The sequence below is a fragment of the Triturus cristatus genome, chromosome 10, assembly GCF_964204655.1.
Source record: "Triturus cristatus chromosome 10, aTriCri1.1, whole genome shotgun sequence".
Classification (NCBI taxonomy): domain Eukaryota; kingdom Metazoa; phylum Chordata; class Amphibia; order Caudata; family Salamandridae; genus Triturus; species Triturus cristatus.
In genome coordinates, this window is record NC_140593.1 from 251,356,347 (window position 1) to 251,377,240 (window position 20,894).

General features: G+C 42.0%; 1 protein-coding gene across 1 annotated transcript; it reads right to left on the reverse strand.

Annotated features, from left to right (window-relative positions):
- Positions 1 to 17,161: 17,161 nt before the first annotated feature.
- Positions 17,162 to 18,645, reverse strand: FERD3L (Fer3 like bHLH transcription factor). Its single transcript, XM_085630033.1, has one exon. It carries the CDS (start codon positions 18,264 to 18,266, stop codon positions 17,745 to 17,747), a length of 522 nt encoding a protein of 173 aa, XP_085486159.1. The 5' UTR covers positions 18,267 to 18,645; the 3' UTR covers positions 17,162 to 17,744.
- Between the last annotated feature and the right edge of the window lie 2,249 nt (positions 18,646 to 20,894).

The following is a 20,894-nucleotide window of genomic DNA, read 5'->3' on the forward strand; positions in this document are numbered from 1 at the left end:
CCAACTCTGCAGCTCCAGTGACTGCCAGGTATTGTAAGCTTTATATTTGAAAATAATGGTGTCCGTGTATGGATGAATGTGTATTGCTCTCTGAGTGTGTGTAAGGAAATATTATAATGCATGTGGATTTTGAGGCTATGCAAATGTGAGAGTGTGTAGCTGGTCTTTTAACTCATGATGTGGCTGGTTGTCTGACAACCTGTTTGTGGTGTCTTGATAGTGTGCACAGTTTACAGAAGGTGTATAGATGTCAGAATATTTCAAACAACGTCCTTTAGCAATCACTCACAGGAGGGAGCTGCACCACAGGGGTGTTCTTAGATCTTATTTTATTCAGTGCTACCCCTTGATGCATTTTGGCCACATTGCAGCCTTGTTCACAAACAAAGGGCGCCATTTTTATTCATGTATTTAAAGTGCTCTAATGCTCACATCTAGTAAACATAGACATCTCAGCAGTTTAGCGTTACATTAGTCTCTCTTCTGATATTCTCCATCAGTTCACACTTTTTGCACATATGAATTGAGTTACAATTATGCTTCACGTCTATGACATCCGTCCAATTTTTTAACATATTTGTGACCATGCTCAAAGTGCATTCATTTGTGCTGATAATGAACAGAGAAGACATCCTTCCACAGGGACATCATGCTGATTGACAACATCAATATTGTTTTATCGTATTTCTCGTTATTGGCATTGTTCGCACAGTACACATTCTTTTCATATCTAACGTCTATCTATGCCAAATATACACATGTTTAACTCCAAGCTGATAACACTTTTGTCATACAAATTTCAGCCATTTGGGCTAATCCCCTAAAGTGCTTTGTGCATTGTGCCTATATTAACAGCAGCAATTAAAACAAAACTTTTCAATAATTATGACTAAATAGACTCAGATACTCTGTTATAGTTAAAATTTCTATAGCTAAAACCAAACACTTAAGCTTGTAATACAGCTAAAAGTCTCATAAAACCCAATCGATTAGCATGTTAATATTATTCTATTATAATTTAGACATATTGTATATCTCCACAATTTTACACAAATGGATTCCACATGGTGATTATCTCATATGTCACAATTATCACTGAAGCAAAGTCCCTAAAACATCCTATTATGTTCAGCAGCACATAATAAAGTGCTGATCTACAGTGCATCTATGTGTACTCATCCAAAAGTGACCTGTGCAATTAAAGACATATTAAAATACAGTTACAATAATCGCCCTATCTCTGCTAACTTAAAGTGGGAGAAATGCTATCGGCGATGTTACAGATGGGTGTGCATATCTTTCTCTGCATTGAGCATTATTGGTATTTTTGTATTCAATTATATAATGTATCTAGACTCCAAATATCTCAGGGCCTTCTCCCTGCCTCCACTCCTTTTATGCCTAGGAATTGCATCAATTAGAAAGTAGGATTGCATTTTGACATTGCTGGTATGGTGTTCCACGAAATGTCTCACTACAGGATAGTTCTTGTCCCTGCTTATTTTTGCCCTCACGTGATGTAGGATTCCTTTGTGCACCTGTAGTGTAGTGCTTCCCACATATAACATATTGCATGGGCAGGAGAGTACATATACTGAGTGATCTGTTTTACAGCTGTCCTGTCCCTTGATGTCTGAATATGTATATCTGTGAATGGTTGATGGCACCTTAGGTATATCAGTGAGTGTATAAATGGCACATGATTGCAAGAATACTACAGCAAATGGAAAGAGGGTAACAGAAGAGAGAAGTGGCATGCAGGAGAGATGACAAAAGAAGTAATGCAGTGATGACAGGTCAGATGTAGAACTTCAGGATAGACATGAAAAGGTGAGTTCTGGGTGAGGTCAGAAGGTTTAGTGAGATCTTTAGGTGAACAATGAGAAGGGATCGAAGGAAAGGGCGATGGTTCAAAAGAGATGACAGTGGGGTGAGAGTGCTAGGAGAAACAGGAGAATGAGGCAGAATGGAATAACAATGAAATTAGAGGGTAAGGGAAGTGTAAAGAGGTAAACTCCCACAGAAATGGTACACCTGCAGAACATGTGAAAAGGAGGAATAAGAGTTGAAAGGTGTATGAGGGTGAAGGGAAAGTGGCAGGAGTAGATACAAAAGTTAAAGGTGGAGGAGTGAGTATGACATCTGCAGGGGAGTTGTGATGGAAGGACATTAAAACATACAACTAAATGCATCCTAAAAAGGAAAAAAAGAAGAACAGTGTCACTCTGCCTGGTTGAAATTCAACATAAGAAGAAAACTAAACTGCATAGGATAACTAAATACAACTTGAGAGTGTTGTTTAAGTAACCTGATAATAACAACAAAAATATAATGTAATAATTATAACAAGTAGCTAAAACTGTACTTTATATTTATATCTCCAAAATACAAGTACCTCCACAACAATAAGACAGAAGCAAAAAAAGAAATAGAAAATCAAGCCACATACATCTGAAAATCAGAAGTCCAGGAAAGACAACTTCTAAAGTACGGACTAAAACTATCAATCAATCAATCAATCAATCAATCAATCAATCAGGGATTTGTAGAGCGCACTACTCACCAGTGAGGGTTCAAGGCGCTGGGGGAGGGGGATTTCGGGCAGCTCCAATCATTCGAAGAGCCAGATCTTGAGGCTCCTCCTGAATGCTTGCAGGGTGGGGCTTCTTCTGATGCCGAGGGTGAGTTTGATCCAGGTCTGGACCGTGATGTACGAGAAAGATCTGCCTCCCATTCTGGCTCTGTGGATGCGGGGGAGTTCGGCCAAGGCTAGGTCCACGGAGCGGAGGTTTCTCTTGGGGGGCTTAGAAGGAAATTATTTTGTTGAGGTATTGGGGTTTGATGTTGTGGAGGGCTTTATAGGCATGTGTGAGCAGCTTGAAGGTCACCCTTTTTTTGATGGAGAGCCAGTGGAGGTCTTGTATGTGCTGGGTGATGTGGTCTTGTCATGGGATGCTGAGGATGAGTCTGGCTGTGGCATTCTGGACGGTCTGGAGTTTGTGGAGTAGAGATTTGTTGATTCTGGCGTAGAGGGTATTTCCGTAGTCCAGCCTGCTAGTGATGAGTGCGTTGGTGATGGTCTTCCTGTATTTGAGAGTGATCCATTTAATGGTATTGCAGCTTATGTGAAGTGTGTTGAAGCATGTGTAGGAAACAGCGTTGGTCTGTCGGTTCATGGTGAGGGAGGAGTTGAGTATGATCCCGAGGTTGCGGGCATGGTCAGTGGGTGTGGGAGGGTTACCGCATGCAGGGGGCCACCAGGTGTCATCCCACACAGAGTGGGTGGATTCGAAGATGAGAACTTTCATTTCGTTTCTCCGAGTTCAGCTTCAGGTAGCTGCTGTTCATCCAGTATGCAACATCCTTCCTTCCTTCCTGAAAGTTGTGCCTGGTGATGTCAGGTTCCTTGGTGAGGGAGAGGATGAGCTGGGTGCCATCGGCATAGGATACTATGCTGAGTCTGTGTTTTTTGACGATGGTTGGAGAGGGGCCATGTAGATGTTGAAAAGCATGGGGCTGAGGGAGGATCCTTGGGGTACTGTGCATCTGATCTCTCTGGGTTCAGATAGGAAGGGCGGGAGTAATTTTCTTTGAGTTTGCTTGGCAAGAAAAGAGCGGATCCAGTATAGGGCAGTTCCCTGTATGCCTCCATCGTGGAGTCTGGCATCTAGTGTGCGGTGGGAGAAGGTGTTGAAGGCTGCTGAGAGGTCTAGTGGAATGAGGGTTGCTGTGTGGCCTTGGTCGAGGAGTGTGCGGCTGTTGTCCTTAGCGGCTAGGAGGGCAGTCTCAGTGCTGCTGTTGCAGCGGAAGCCAAATTGAGAAGTGTTGAGGATGTTGTTAGATTCTATGAAGTTTGTTAGCTGGATGTTGATGATCTTCTCGTGACTTTGGCGATGAAGGGGAGGAGAGAGATGGGCCTGTAGTTCTTGAGGTCCATCGGGTTGCGAAGGTCTTCTTGAGGAGGGTTTTGACTTCTGCGCATTTCCAGTCATCGAAGAACGTGCCTTTTTTGAGGGTGCAGTTGATTGCCTGTTGTAGTTCTGGTGCAATGGTGGAGGTGGCCCAGTGGAAGATGTGCAGCAGGCAGGGGGCAGTTGGTGCTCCAGAGTGTATGCTCCTCATGGTCTTTGCAGTGCCTTCTGTGGTGACAGGGGTCCAGGTAAAGATGGTCAGCTGGGTGATTTTGCTGGTGGAAGGGGTTGGGTTGGTGCCTTGGTCATGTTCGTCGAAATTGTAGAGTGCCCTGATCTTGTGCTGGAAGAAGGAGCAACGTTTGTTGCAGAGGTCCTGGGTGGGAGGGATGTCTGAGGTTTCACTGGGGGGTCTGGTGAATTCTTGTATGATGTTCAATAGTTCCTTGGTGTTGCGGGAGTTGGGGAGGATTCTGCCCTGGATGTAGTTCCTCTACATAGATCTGATGAGTTGGTGGTGTGCTGTGGTGGTGGTCCTGTAGGCGGTGCGTGCTTCTGGGGTTTTTCTGTTCCTCCATGTTTTCTCCAGTGGTCGGCACAAGCATTTGGATTCTCGGAGGTCCGTGGTGAACCAGGTGGCTTTTGTGGTGTGCTCTCTGTCAGAGTTCTGGAGGGGTGCAAGTGTGTTGGTGCAGTTGGCAATCCATTTGTGGAGTTCATTGGCTGCAGAGTTGGCATCAGTCGTGGTGGGGGAAGTGCGGCTGAAGGCAGAGATGAGGTGCTCTTTGGTGAGCTTGCTCCAGTTTCTGCATGGGGTGTAGTGTTGGCTTGTGTGTGGTGGGTTTCGAGAAGGAGAAGTGGATGCAGTGGTGGTCCATTCTGAGGGGTTGCGTGGTGTGACTGAAGCGAATGTTGATTCCTCCAGTGAAGATGGGGTCGAGGGTGTGTCCTTGTGGATGGAGGTGGTGATGAGTTGCTTCAGGCCGGTGTTGGCGAGGTTGTCTAGGAGGGCGGTTAGGTTGGGGTCGCTGAGATTGTCAAGGTGGAAATTCAGGTCTCCAAGCAGTACGTAGTCCATGGAGGTGAGGGCGTGGGCTGCGATGTGGTCAGCAATGGTGTTAGTGAATGGGGCACGGGGTACGGGAGGTCTGCAGACAATAGTTCTGCATAGGATTGCTCTGGGATTGACCTGGATCTGGAAGTGGATGTGTTCCATAGGGGACGAGTCATTTGAGATGGAGGTTGTCAGTCGGAGGGAGTTTTTGTAGATGATGGCAAGGCCTCCTCCAGGGTGGTTGGGGCAGTCTTTTCTCCGGATCTTGTACCCATTGAGGATGGCGGTAGCGATGCCAGTTGTGGAGCTGGCATTGGTCCAGGTCTCTGTGAGGAAGGCAATGTCAGGCAAGAGGGTGTAGAGGTGGTCCCAGATTTCTACTGTGTGTCTGTGTAGTTAGCGTACGTTGAGGGGGAAGCAGCTCAGGGGTTTGGGTGTGCTGGCGTCTGGTGGGTTGGTGGTAGCTGTCGGGGTCCAGAGGTGGGTGCAGGCATGGCAACAATGTCAGCAGGAGAATGGGCCTTGGGTGATGCTCAGCATCGAGAGCTGGCAGTTATTGTTGCATCCAGGGTTGAGTGCGTGGAGGGTTGCTGAGTCATAGTGGCGGGGTGTCAGAGGACCAGGGTCCCTTGCACTGGTTGCGGTTGGGTCTTGGACGGGCACAGACTGGCTAGCATTTGGCATGCCTTTGGTGCGCCCACAGCATGGCCGCACAGTGGATGCCATTAAGTAGAGGTCGGGAGAGGGAGAGCAGCTGGGAGGCAGGAGCGGAAACACACGCAGGGGGAGGCGCCACAAGGACAGTAGCAGTGGGAAAGAGAGCGAGAAGGCAATGAGAAAACAAAAACAAAACAGTGGGAACAGCAAACAGAAAAAAGCACAAATAGACAAAAAGGCACAAATAGACAAAAAGGCACAAATAGACAAAAACAGAAAAAACGGAAATGCTGGCAGAGAGGTCCAGCAGAAGAGCAAGGCTCTTCCACTGGACCACCAGGGATGAGGCGCAGGCAGCAGCCTTTGGGTGGAGAAGGGCCTCAAACACCTACCTGGAGACCAGAAGGTGCTGGGGGCAGTGCCAAAAGGACGGAGCTGCATGAGGGGAGAGCAGTTTCCTGACCAGGAGGTCAGAGGTCTTGCTCCAATGACTAAAGCACAAAATGTATATTTAAAGTAAAAATAATATTTAGTCATAATTTAAAACTGTAATAAAATTCATAATCTCAAAGTAAAAAACTATGAAAAATAATCTGACACAACTAAGATTTGTCATCCTTTTAACAACTACAGCAAATGGTAGCTATCACCCGAGTCAGAAGCAAATAGCCCTGCAAAAGAAATGTCTACTGAAGAACCAAAGTAAAGTAAATATAAAAACAATGTGAGTAAAAACATGTAACTATAATGTAAAAATGTGAAAAACAAATATGAAACCAAGTTATATACTTCACAATAATCAATATAGCATTTTAATTTTCTGAAACTACCAGAAAAAATGTAAGAAATAGGAATGTTTATCAAATCCCTAAACCAAATGTCATGGCTGATATATGTGTAGTAAGGATAGAATTGGCAGCGAAAAATTGCAAAGGAAATGTATCAAATAATATTCTAAGGTATGCCATGGCAGGGCTACCACTAGCCTGGATTCTTAGAAAATGTTAGATAACATAATAATCCCTCCAATATTACATAACTAAAAGTTGCAAATGTTCAGCAGGAACTAAAATAGGCCAATACAGGCTCACAAGAGGCAACAGGAGCAACAATGAAAAATATTATCCAAAAAAACGTTATTAAACAGGCAACTGCCCAACTCTTTGGTATACCAACTCTAAAAAAAGCGAATTGTCAGAACACGTAGAACATCAAGCAAAAAAGCAGTAGCACCTAAAAGATATGTGGGAATAGGCATACCCAAACATTTACTAATCACACATACAAAAGACACTCTAATACTATATAACAACCACATAAGCAATAAAAATACAATAATGTATGCTACAAGCAGCAATTTTCTAACCTTATGACAATGTAAGACATGGATGATAGAAAAAACATTTAAGTTGTGGTGTCCATCATTTAATCAAATATATACAATAAAAGGTACAATACCAATATTCAAACATCCCATTAGTGTATGCCAGCGTTTCTCAAACTGTGGGTCATGAGCTGTGGGTCATGAGGTGGTTTTGAGTAGGTTGGGAAAGTACAAGCAATAAATAAAGATGCCTTTAAGTTCTGTATTTATCTTGTCACATTTGCTGTGCTTCAAAGAAAAAGGTCACATGTCAGGTTATGTCTTCTGACAAATTGCTGCTAATTTATTTAGCATGGGGATTTGTGTTAACAAACACCTCTCACTTTGCAGTCAGATAAAGAAATGTAATGTAAAATATTTGAAAAGGTAAACAACCTTGACCCCGCATCCATCACTCCGCATGTTGTTACAACGCGGTTGTTACAATGACCGCGTTGTAACAACGCATACCATTACCCCGCAAATCATAACAACAACTTGCGGAGGGGGAAGAAGGTGTTGGATTTAAAATCCAACACCTTCCCTACTGTCCACACAGACAGGAGTTGGAATAGTAAATTATACTATTCCAACATCCAGCGCCCCCTCCGCAAGTCATTGTTACGACTTGTGGGGTAATGGTTTGCGTTGTTACAACGTGGTCGTTGTAACAACCACGTTGTAACAACATGCGGGGTAACGGGATGCGGGGTCAAGAGGCATATTCATTTGAAAATCTTACTGGGTGTGAAATAAAAGGCTGTAGGATGTCATTCCTTCACAACACACAATAACATGTAAATACCTGTAAATGATCTGTACACATTCAGCTGTTAGGAAAGCAAAAATTAAGCATATTTTTTTTTTGTAATTCTGAAGTGTGATGGAAACAAAGACTTTAAAAGGATCAGAACAAATCAAAACACTTTACTTGGTAATGCACAAACATTAAATATTCATTGGAACATGTTTTCCACACATTATAATTTGTGTACAATCTAGTTTTATCAGTAAACCTGTATGTCTGTGCAAATTTTGTTTCTGTAAACGACAATGGGCTACTACATAATACGAAAGTTACTTTAAAAAATCTCCCTCATCATGTCCATTAAAGCAAAATAGATCGCGAAAGTCTGTTGTTCAAAAAAGTGGGTTATGTTTGTTAAATGTTTGAGAAGCACTGCAGTATGCACCTTTACCTAACAAACATAGTGCAACTTACAATGAAATGCTAACATATATAAATAAATCACGAAAACCTCTGTAACCCTCAAATTATCATCATTTATCATCCATTTTGAACAAACAACAATTTCTACTGTGCTTAAACTATACCCAAAAACTGCAATTCAGTGCTTTTACTACCACATTTACCAAAGAATATGGAGGCACCTTCAGATATCCGCCCCGGGTATAAAGCTTGCAACTAACCTAGAATTTGCACATGAAATTAAAAACAACTTATAGCTTTAGCATGCATTCCTGTAACACAAGTGACTAAACATTAAGACCTTCTAATTGAATCACCCTGTTACTAAAAGCATAAAGCAAAACTAACCCCTTTAATGGATTATTGTGCAGATATTTGGGTTAGTCGCCTGCACAGATCAGGACATACACGCCAACCCAAGAATCATATTCCATGGTAGAATTTCTACGACAACACCATCTCCCAAAAATCAAGGGCAAATAAGACAGTGAAAGGGTGGCATAATTTCTTCTAACGAGCACTTGGAAGAAGCCAGTCTAAACTATACCAAGTTCTAGAAACACTAAAAAGACCAAAGCTGTCATAAACTTAGATTGGAGCAATTCCTGGCACAAATCAGGCCAAAAAACTTTAAACAAACTGAAGAAATTCATGAGATCTTAGCATACAATGTTTTGATGTTTGCTAAGAACCTGCATATCAGCATATCTAGATTCAGTAGCAAGAACCCTAATTTAAAAACATCACACTAAACAACAACTCAATTTAAACCATTCAAATAACTGAAATCACAAACCTTAATAATATACATTTATATTTAATAATAAATTCAATTTAAAATATCAGTATGTAATGTAAAATAAATATGCAATACATCATTGTTCAGACAGATAATTCAAAATTGCAATAAAAACAATTATACATACCAACAACACCATTATTTATTTAAATTACGAAACATATTTCTATCATCTATGCAAATATCCTGAAATGTAATAACACATCATAAATAGCATCAACCAATTAGCATTTCCCATCCGATAAAATAAATATATATGTCAAGATTACACTTAAAGATTCATTGCTGAAGTTCTTCTAAATTAAGTCACGACCCAAAGAAGCAATTCCAAAGATTTACCGATATAAAATTAGCCTAAAAAAACAAAAATCAAGCACTCAATACAGCTTCATTAATTGGGGGAACCCACCCAAAAGCCAAAAACAGATGTATAAAAAACACATTCCAGGAAAACCGAAAATACAAGGAAAAATAAAGAAAACAACTTCATTTAAAAACAGCCAAGTGTTTTTCCTTGAAAATAAAAAACTAAACACATCCAGATTAAAAATAGTCTTCAATATTAGAAATAAAACCCTTTTTTGCCAAAACTTATAAACTCACTCAAACAACATTTACAACTCACATATCAAACACTTCATAGAAAAAAATATTTGGAAACATTCATACATTCAGAGAAAAAACACACCCATTACAGAAATATATAATACATTACAATAAGATATGTTGAAGTAGCCTAAATTAACTGATACAGATTACACTAAGAAACAATCTTAACTGACAAAGGCTACCCTAAACAACTCTTAACACCCACCCCCATACACAAAACCCTTAGAAATGTAACTGTAAATGTATACTACCTGAACAGTAGAAAAGGAATTGGTAAATGCAACAGCAACGTCCATGACCAGCCCAAAGTGCTGAAGACTGAGTATAATATCACAAAAAAAGTAAAATGTTAAAAATATTACAATATGTTTATTGATGAAAAAATGACAAATGCAGAGCAAATATATATAGTAAAAATACTGAAAAACAAATGCTCTTTTTACAGTATTTAGTTATATATTAAAAACGTAAAAAATTAACCTAAAAGTGCTTTTATGTAAAAACTCACTTTAAAACATATATTACCAAATTCTATAAATATGTTTGAAAAAATTATTTCCCGTAAAATATTTCTATATAGGAATTTTTTGCACTAAAAACAAACAATTGCTTTATGGTAATAACAATATATTAAAATAATGTTGGTGTGATTATTTAAAATACTCTTTTTAAAAACAGTATATTGTAAAAGATGAGTTGAGGAAATGGGTACTACTGGATGATGTGAAAAGAACTGTTGTTAAGAAATATATAAGTAAATAAAAACATTTATTTAATTTAAACTAAAATTATTATGAGTATAAAAACAACAAAAAGCAAAAATATCACAAAATTGTAACTTAGGGAGTTCAGATTTACTATTCCCATTCCAAAGTAAACCACAGTGGGGTAAGTGTTTGACTTTGGGGGCTTCAAATTTACTATTTACAGTCCACACTTACCCACATTGGAGAAAGTGTTGAAATTTGTGGCATGGTCATATTTACTATCCCCACTCCAAATTTTGCCACATTGGTAAGTGTTAGACTTTGAGAGGGTCTACTATTCCCGCACTAAACTTAGCCACATTTAGAAAATTGTTGGACTTTTGGGAGTCAAGTTTACAATACACACTCCAAACTTTGCCACATTGAGGAAAGTATTGGGCTTTGCGATGGTCCCATTTAATATTTCCACTCCAAACTTAGCTTCATAGAGGAACGTGTTGGGCTTTGCAAATGGTTGCATTTAATATTCCCACTCCTAACTTAGCCACGTTAAGATGGTTAGATTTACTTTCCTACTCCAAACTTATCCACATTGGGAAATATGTTGGACTTCAGGGTGTCAGATTTAATATTCCTACTCCAAACCTAAACACATTGAGGAAAGTGTTGGACTTTGGAGAGTGAGTCAGATCTATAAAACCCCACTCCAAACTTAGGATCTGATTATGAGTTTAGCAGTGTGGGAGCGGGGCAGCACGCCACCGCCCCTCTCCCACACCACCAAAGCTCATCTCTGGCCATCCGCCAGATTACAAGTTTTCTCGTGGTCTGGTGGGTGGTCCTTTGACGTTCCCATGGCACTGCCTATTAAAAAGGCCCTGAAGTGAGAATGCCAAAGCCCGTTCCTGAATGGCATGGACTGTGTAGTCCATGTCATGCAGGAAAGTTGGGGGCATGCAGACAGGGGGGCGCACTGTGTGCCCCCCTGCATGCATCCTCAGGCCATGAGGAAGCAGGGGGTCCAGGGCCCCTGCCGCGGTCGGTAGTAGGAGTAACTGCAGGGCAGTGACATGAGGAGGGGGAGGGGCAGGGTGGGGCGAGTAAACTAAGGATTACGGAGGTTTACAGGTAAATTAAAATATAAATTAATAAAATGAATTTCGTTGTGTGCACTGCATCGCATTTGGGGATGCAGTGCACGCAACGAAATTCGTTTTATTAATTTATATGTTAACTTACCTGTAAACCTCTGTAATCCGTAGTTTACTACCCCCCACCCTGCCCCTCCCCCTCCCCACGTCACTGCCCTGCAGTTACTCCTACTACCGACCGCGGCTGCAGGGCCCCCTTAGTTTCCTCAAAGCCACAGGTTTCATGGCAGGCTCACCGCAATTAAATCTTTCGCAGTGGGGACACTAGTAATAGGTCCAGGTCAGCCTGCACAGTCCATGCTAGTCTCCACAGCAGGGGAATCAACCCACCGGGCTGCTACCATCTTTACTCTGCTTTGGATGACTCGTTAAAGTCAAGGCTCCAACAGACAGAAGATCCTCCCCCATCTTCACTTTTATTCATAAGAGTAAGTGAAATCAAATGTCGCCAAAAGGTTATTGAAAAATTAGATTTATTGGGGGAGACAAGCCAACACCTCACCGCATCTGAATATAGACAAGGGAGCTGGAGATGCTTACTTTGAGGTAAGAACAGAAAGAGAAGGGGTGGTAGAGGCTTCACTGATAAAGGGCTTTGCGTGTGCTGGCACCAAGATTAAGGTTTGCAGAGTTGTGGATGTCCGAGGTGATCTGTGAGTGGAAGAGCAATGTTATTAATTTATCATGAAATCAATTTCACAGCAGTATTGTTTGTTAATGGGTGAACAAGCGAAGATGTCACACACTGGGATAACGGCAAGATTTATGGGCGCAGGTCCCAAGGCCAGAGTGATAAAACACTATAGACCTTGGGATGAAACGCATAGGTGTGATATTTAATTTAAAGAAATGTAGCTTTTTATCTTAATCAAAATATATATACGTTTAGGTTCTTTGTGTTGTTGTCCTGTAATGTTTCTCACTGTAGGGTATGTTGGGTATCACTCTTTTTGTTATGATTCACTGTGAATATTGTTTCTTGTTTCTTAAAGTGGATTTAATTGTTTTTCCTTATATGTATTTGATGTTTTTAGTCATCTAGTTTTACATTTGTATATACAAGTGTACTTTTGTATATGTTTGCAGCCCTGAAGAAGCCCTTGGTGTTGGGTGAAACGTGTTGGCTGCGCCTATATGCCTAATTAAGAAGAATTTAAATAAAGAATCTCCTTGCTTACACTGGAAGCGGTGGATTGAAATTTTTGGGACTCAATACTCTTTAATATTTGTGATTATTGCCTCTCATTATGTTGTTGCAGCTGCCACGCCACCTTCTTGTTTATGAGCCACCATTTTACTAAAAGAGGGGAGGAAAATAAAAGTCTGGAAATATGCTGTTAAAACAGAGGTTTTAACCAAATTAAAGTGCAGCCAAGGTTTTTTGCACAGGCCGCACTCTGTGGAACGAAAGGGTTTTAAGTGGGAGTTTGAAATCGACACCAGTTTTGGGCACCTCCTTACCAGCCAGTTCTCAGTTAAAGATAATAGTCTTTGGCTGCACCATGGCTGACTTTGAAGCTCAGAACTCGACTCCTCTAAAAAAACTAAATAGTGTGCCAAAACCAACATACATAGACAGAAGTGAAATCCCACAAGTAATAGGGTCAGTACCATTGGCAGGAGCAACACCCCAAGAGAAGGGACAAATATCTGCGCTTAGCCATTGAGAAGCAAGGATTTTCTAAGGGCACATGAAGGAACAAATAGAAAGCAGTGGGAGTGGTCTAAACCCACAGAGGAGATACAGCATGTTGAGAGACAGCGCATGTGCGCTGCCTAGGCTCGACCTAAAAAGAAATAGGGGGACTCACCAAGTTAAGCAGAATGGGTGAGACATCACCACACAAGACATCACAGGAAGTGGCATCACTGCCTGTGAAATCACAGGAAGTGACAACATGGCACATGACATCGCATGTGGCATCACAGGAAGTGACATCAGATCTTAAGACCTCACATATGTTTAGTAGGTCTATCATGAGAATATTTGAGCACATTACAATATTTAACAAATTAGATTTTGCTTTGCTGTTGTGCCAAAATATTGACGCAACCCGAGCGCAAAATCTGGGCCACAACTTATAAATTTCTTTTTTTTAAACCCTGTCACAAAGAAATTGGCAGCAAGGAGAATTGTGGCAATAAATCTGTTCTGCTTACTTGGTTGCAATGTATATATTATAAAATAATTTATGGGTTTAAGGCACCTGCTGCAGAGATCTTTGTGAATCAGCTAAATCTCAGGGAATAATAATAATGGTAAGATAAGTCTGGAGGATAACGTATTTGCTGGAGAGTTCTGTGTTTTGCCTCTTCCTAGGTTTGAATCAAAGTAGCATAGAAGGCAATATGTCTCCTGCAAAGCACATTTTGGGCCTAATTATGATGTTGGGCAGATCACCACCGACAGCCCATCAGTGGCATTTTTTTAACGAAAGAGGAAGGTGCACCAGTAAGAAGTCCAAACATGATAGAAAGTCCTTTACGTTTCTTTAATTCTTGTATGTATTCTTAAAAACAGACATCAGCCAACGCGTTTCGTTCTAAAAGATAAGAACTTCTTCAGGGCTAAATCATTTCGGAAGGTCAGTTGAAAAATATAAATAAGACCATCGGTATGAAATACGAATGTGTCCTTCTAGTCAAGACGCCAAGTGGCATAGGTCTTAGTAGTGTATGAACATTCCCACGCACATTTCCAAATGCGGAAAGCGGAGTGAAGAGTAACGGGGTCAGACAGCACATCAGTGGCAGTCCTTCCAACATCTGAGGCTGCGGTCCAACCTCCTCATAATGATGCGAATGGGACTTTTGGGGCCCCTAGCAAGGCCCCTGTCCCCTGTGGCCCTCCACTATGGGCCTAGGGGGGCACATGTGGTGCCCCCCTATACATCCGTGCACCCTGTGACAGGCACCAAATGGTGGCTGGCACAGGGTGCACGGATGTTTGAGAGCTGCCCTTTCCACTGCAGATTGTGCTGCAGCCCTTCTTTAGGGCCGCAGCACAATCCACGATGGAAAAGAGAAGATTTCTTTCTGCCTGCATGGCGGTCGCATTGTAGTCGGGCAGGTGGGACCGCCAACATATAGTCAGTCAGACATCTGTGCTAGGCGATGGTGGTCGGACGCTTGTCTGACCGCCATCATAATGTGGCCCTTGGTAACACGCAGGTGACAGATTTTTATTTTATGTAAATGGGTAAGCGGGTTACTTCTTATAAGACAGAGATCATTTTACTACCTGCAGTTCATAAACTATAATCCTTCTAATATAGCACAGTGAGGTATGAGGGACATGTGGCTCCTACACCTTGTAACCCTCACTGTTTTATGTAACACATCCTTTATATTGATGTAAACGCATATGATTTATTGTCAATACATAATCTGTATGTGTGATATAAAGCACTCTGACACCCTGCATTGAGATGAGTAGAGCTGAAGTGCTATAAAAGAAATAAAAAAAATAATGGTATTTAAATGATTTGTGTAAATACTGGGGTGATAAACACATCTGACATTCTTACAGTGTATGCATATCTCTTACATACAGGGACTGAACAAAGTCAAAAGCATTTCTCTCTAAAGTACCTGTGAAGTGAAAAGATGTAAGCCTTGGTTCACCCTCCATTGCCCCTAGGTTTGAGGCTCCTCATAGCTCCCAGCCAGGATACTCCAACACAAAGAGGCCTAGTGGCTTTTGCTAGGGGTGAAGCTGGAATATGATAAGCCCCTACCCCACTTGCACGTTGCTGCTTGGAACAAAAGCAGACAACGTGCAGGCGCTTCTGAAAGTGTCCCGGTGTGAGGTGTGACAAAAGTACACCGGGACGAGTTTAGCATATGTCTATGAATTCCAGGAGAAGTAGGAAATGAGCGTGGCACTGCGCTGAAAGCGCTGCAGCTATCCTCTGAAAGCAGTGGGTAGGCAGCGTCTACCCGCATCTACCCTCACCTCGAGCCCTGCAGCTGCTGTCCATGAACCCTGAAGCCAGTGGTCTATTAATCTGCACCATTGAGTCAGGGAAACAGGTACGAATAGTGCAGCAAGAACAGTGGCACCAGGCAAAGGCTGTGAGGAATCATGTGCACATTAATAATGCGTCTTTTTTTTATAAATCATCACGGGTTGGGGACTTTTCACATTGTCCTGTACTGCATTAAGCCAGTTGCTTCTTTGCTACAGCACTGCGTTGCGTGCAGCTGACAAGATCCCAGCCCAACACATTTTCTAGGTGCTGCTGAAGCACCCTTTGAGGAGGAAGAGGGAGTTAGAAGCATGTATACTGGAATTATACTGCATGGGGGGTAAATTACGCAGCAGTTTGACTAAATTACGCAAATAGAAATGGAAAATGATGCATCATAATGCAGCACATTTTCGATAGTATAGCTTATTATTTTGAAATTTCTAGACATGGGAACTCTCCATGGGCTAATATTTGACCTCATTAGTACCAGTTTAACAACCAGAGAAACAGACCACTTAAATATGATCAGTAAACCTTTAGCAGGGTCCTTCACTGTGCAGAACAGCATATCGATTGTTTTAAGTAACTTCGGATCCGTTTGGGCTAGCAACATTTTTCTTGTTAAAATCTGTAAATTGCGCAGCAGATGATGAATTATGTGGGAAATGCGGCAAATTCATAACAATGCGGAAAACATCAGGGGCGCAGAATTGCCTAATTCCAGTGACCATGAATATTACTTGGAACACTCGCACTGAAACACTCGTACTCCTGGACTCCATTTTTTACTTTCGAACTTTAGTTTTCTCATTTCTCAATTTCGCCTTCCCTTCGTCTCTAGTCTAAAATTGTGAAAGACATTGTGTCACTGAACGTTTTGTTACAGTGACCTTCGAGGCATTACCAGATAATGCCAAAATAATGAAAGTTGTTCTTGCATTTAACTTGGGCTGTGAAGTCTAAGCCCTCCCACCTGCAGGCGTAAGGGCGGCATCCACAGCCATCAAACCCCAATTAGTGGTGTGAGATAGACCGCCACAAAGGAGGCATGAGCCGGGTTACTCGGGGCTTCCAGCAGCTATGTGACAACAAACAGGGCTCCCTGGCCAAACATTCCTCTGCGCTTCGCCAACACGGCTGCAGAATGAAGCAACGAGCGGGACACCTCCACTCACGTCCATTTCCTTCCAAAATGGAAGAGAGGTCAGCTTTACCTTTCCAGGGAGGGCTGGGCTATATTTCTATATTTTACAACACGGGCTACACTAAGAGACAAGGAAATGATGTCACTCACTGAACAACCAAGAAATGGAAAATGTGCAAAAAGTGCAAAACACGATTCCAAGGTCTCTCCCAAACTATCCTTCAAAATGTATTTCACATATTCCGTACCCTAATGCATCTTTTTTTTTACCAATATCAACAGCAATTTCTAAGTGTCGAGCATTCATATCAATTAAATATATTTACATAGCATATCTTCTCACCACAGCTGATTATCCTTGTCAATAACAACCACTGTCAAATGCAACCACTAAACGAGTCGAATTTCACAAAGTATTTTATAGCATTTTTGACCCACATATTAATGTTCAATTCCACGTTTTGTTCCAATATTTTTCTATTTTTTTTTTATAAATCTTGAAAAACGCGGGGCCAACGCTGAGGCACATAAAAAAAATAATAGCCAAGTCGTTCCTTTAAAACATTTAATTATTCTCGACAGACCGAAGAGGAGCATACAATCAAAAATCCAATAATGCAATAATGTGCCAGGGTAAAGTGCATACGTCTGGTCCCCTACTATTCTGCATAAAATCGTGACACGTCTAATGCAATACCAACATTTCATTTCACTTTCTTATTCAATACTTCTGGAAAAAAAATCTTTTCCAGAAAGCTCTGTTAGAAATCGAGGAGCCCAAAAAAAGAATCATGGAAATCCGGCCTAAAGATAGAACTCATTTTTTTGCGGCACGTACTTAATAATCTAATTCAGGCAAAAGAAACACAGCTAACCATGATACTCCCTAATTGTGCAAGCTTTCTATGCAGTTTAATTTAGAAACATTCAATTGCAAGGGTTGTACATAGCCACATTTTAAAATTGTCTATATTATAAATGGCTATTTTCTCCACAATATATATTTTTGGGGAATTTCCGTCCACGTTGTTATTTACAAAAAAATGGAAGCCAGCCCAGAAGGTCTCCACTGTGTGTCGTTCCTGAATGAAATAAAAGCCCGTGTTTCCATCTGTATTATCAAGGAATGTATTCGAAAGGTAGCATCGTGCAAATCAAATGAATGCCGTTAATTCGCTTTGTGTTCAGAGCTGCCCAGGAGCTCAGTCATGAAGGAAATATAAACAATGGCGAGGCGCAGGGTCTCGATCCGGGACAGTCGCTTCTCGTAGGCAAAAGTGGGCACCTTTTTCCTGAGCTGATCGAAGGCCTCGTTGAGGTTAAACATCCGCTTCCTCTCGCGCACATTGGCGGCCTGGCGCTGAGCGTGAGTGATGACACGCTTCCTTTTGGGTCTCCTCAGAGTGTTGGGGGAGTGCGCCTCCTCGTCATCCGTATCGTCCTCACTTCGGCTCAGTGAGTGTGTCTCCACATTGACTCCTGCGCCAAAGGAGTCCAAACCATACACTCGGTTGCAGAAGTCTAGTCTCCTGATCTGATTGGCTGCTCTTGCGTTTGAGTCGCTGTTGTGAGCGCCCACTGGCAGCTCAGCCAATTTACCGTCACTCATAAAACCCAGGACAGTGGAGTCAATAAAACTGTCCTGATATTCCATGGTCTGGGACAGGTCCTTGGTCAGTTTTTCCTTCATCTACTTCCTGAAGTCGTCTGGTCCTGTAACTGGTCTCTCACCTGCAGAAGCTCTTCTGAGACCATCATTGCGGATATTAAGGACGCTGCATTAATATTTATATCCGTGAGTGATAACAGGATTAGATGCACAGCACGGAAAGGCAATAACAGTTTCTTTCCTAACGCTGATGCGAGGTGGCAGCCGCCCCTCAGGACACGTGGAGCTTCGGACGCCGAAGGTATCCCAGACTTTTAATCCTATCCGAGCGAGTAGGGAAAGTTCCTATACTTGGCAGTGCCTCCCAGATCCTACCAACGGACTGCTTTGTAGCTTGAAACGAACCCACAGCCAGGTGCTCTGCCCTTCCACAAAGTGTTCGAGATGCGAACTTTCAGTCCTCACGGAGCTGTTCTGCTGAGGCCTCGGGATCCTGGACGCGCCGCTTGCCATGGATGTCAGACAAGTGCATGCCTGCGTTTAATGATCTGCTGGAGAGGGGACCCGCCTGTAAGGGGTCACTGCAACTGTTTACCCCGTATCCCAGTGCAGTGGGAGCTGAATGGCAGGACTTCCATTAGCCTAAGCAAGCAGCGCGGGCAGCCCCGATATTGCACTCTCCATAGTAACTGCTGAAATCAGCTTTGGGCTGCAAGTAAGTTCAAACATCCATCCAGCAGAGCAGGGACACATTAGTGTTTCTTGCACTGAGAGGGCCTGGGGAGGCTCTGGACTGTTTATGTTTAATCACTAAAGCTGCAGATAACGAATTCAGTGCTCGCTTCATTCTCGAATCAACTGTATTATTGTTCCAGGAACATATAAATGAGAGCCATTTTGCACTTGGGGCCTGCCTGCTTACGAATTGCACTGCACTGGCTGGGTGCAAAGAACACCCCTGAAATCAATGGCGCTGTGCAGTATTACCCCCCAAGTACTGTGCAGTTAGACAGGTTAGACCCCCTGGAATAGATAATAACCTTGTGGGCGTGGAATTACAATGTGGAATTCTGAATGGTTTTCCCTATTCCAAGGAGTTAAATGCTGCCATTTGCCACCTGCTATGAGCCAGTGACAATTGGGAGCAGGGTTTTCTGTGAGCAGTTAGTGCAGAGGAAGAGGGTTGGGAAGGGAAGGGGAAAAATGTCCAGGGAGCTTTCCATAGAAAGAGAGAGGGTGCCAGCAGAAGCAGAGGTCTGGCTACTGTTACAGTCGAAGCCTCCACTGATTTATACTGGCAGGAACTTCAAGCAGGTAAAATCAGCCCCTGTGATCCCACACCTGGGGAAACGAGGTGGTTGAAACCTGGGTCAATCGTGATCACGTGGAACAGAATTTCATGCAGGAATTCCTTTCCGTCCAACTCGTAACCAGGGCCTTGGTGGTATATGCCACAACTATAAGGAAAAATCTATTTGCAACACTAAATTATATTCAAAAATGGAAGAAGGGGCAAACGCCGGCCACTGAAGCCACTTCAGAGGGGCCCTTTCAACAAAGGCTGAGTATCTTTGATATATGGGAGTCTCAGAGCCCCGTGCCACATTCCGTAAGGAAGCAGCATCATGTTCTGAATAGAAGTGACCAATGTGTAGGACAAACTTTTTTGTATGTAGCATGTATATAATTAAAAATTAAGAGCCTGATTTAGAGTTTGGGGAACAGAGTATTCTGTCGCAAACGACATGGAGTATCTTGCTCAACAAACCGCTGGTCTGTCTTCTTCATTTAGGGATGGGCAGACCTTAAGTATTCCGTTGCATGAACCCCCGTTAGCTCCGCCAAAGGAATATATTTCTCTGACAGCCTGCTGGAGTAGAGACTATCAGCAGAAGGACATTACATCATCTGCCCTATTTAGTTTGAATGGTGTAAATGATTTTTTTTACTGCCCATCACTGAAAGGAAAATCTTTGCTGTGAGGGGCAGGAAAAAAACAATAATGACCCCTAAACCATGGGTGAGAACACCCAGTCTGTGAGGGTCACTAGTTTTTTTGTTTTTTCAAAAACAAACTTATACTTCTTTGAGTTTGTTTTTTAAAAAGAAAAAATATTAATAATTTGGTGTACGGTTGTCAAGTTGTAAATAATTCCCTTTGAAAGCCACTGATCTTACACCAGCTCTACATATAGACAGCCACACAGCAAGCCCTCATAACCCCAATCTTGAGTGAGTCAGATGCTACAAAGTTTATTCAATCTTTATATCTCAAAACTTTATTAAAGAGTCAATCGATATATATCATATATCATTGCAATATCTCACAAGCTAAACTTCCATTGCATAAAAAGACTAAGCACAAATTTCTTTCTAAAATACATAGAGAATACACAAGGACAATAAATTAGAAGAGAGAAAACGTACAAAAAAATTACATCTGTCACTAGTTTGAACTAGTTTGTAGGAATCAATAAAAAAATTATAAAAAACAGCTTCTTTTCTTATGTGCTCATCTGTTCCTCAAACATAGCACAGAATATGCGTCAACACGTTTCGGTGGATAATACAATTTGTAACCACCTTGTTCAAGACAACCAGTATATTTCCCTCATAAGAATGTAAATTATATAAAAATCGGGCTTAAAGCAATCGTCTTTTTTATGTTACGGATTCAGTAATGGTGCAAACACACCATCAACAAATATG

Coding starts and splice junctions, on each gene's coding strand:
- FERD3L (XM_085630033.1), bottom strand. CDS start 18,266: ATGAAGGAAAAACTGACCAAGGACCTGTCCCAGACCATGGAATATCAG.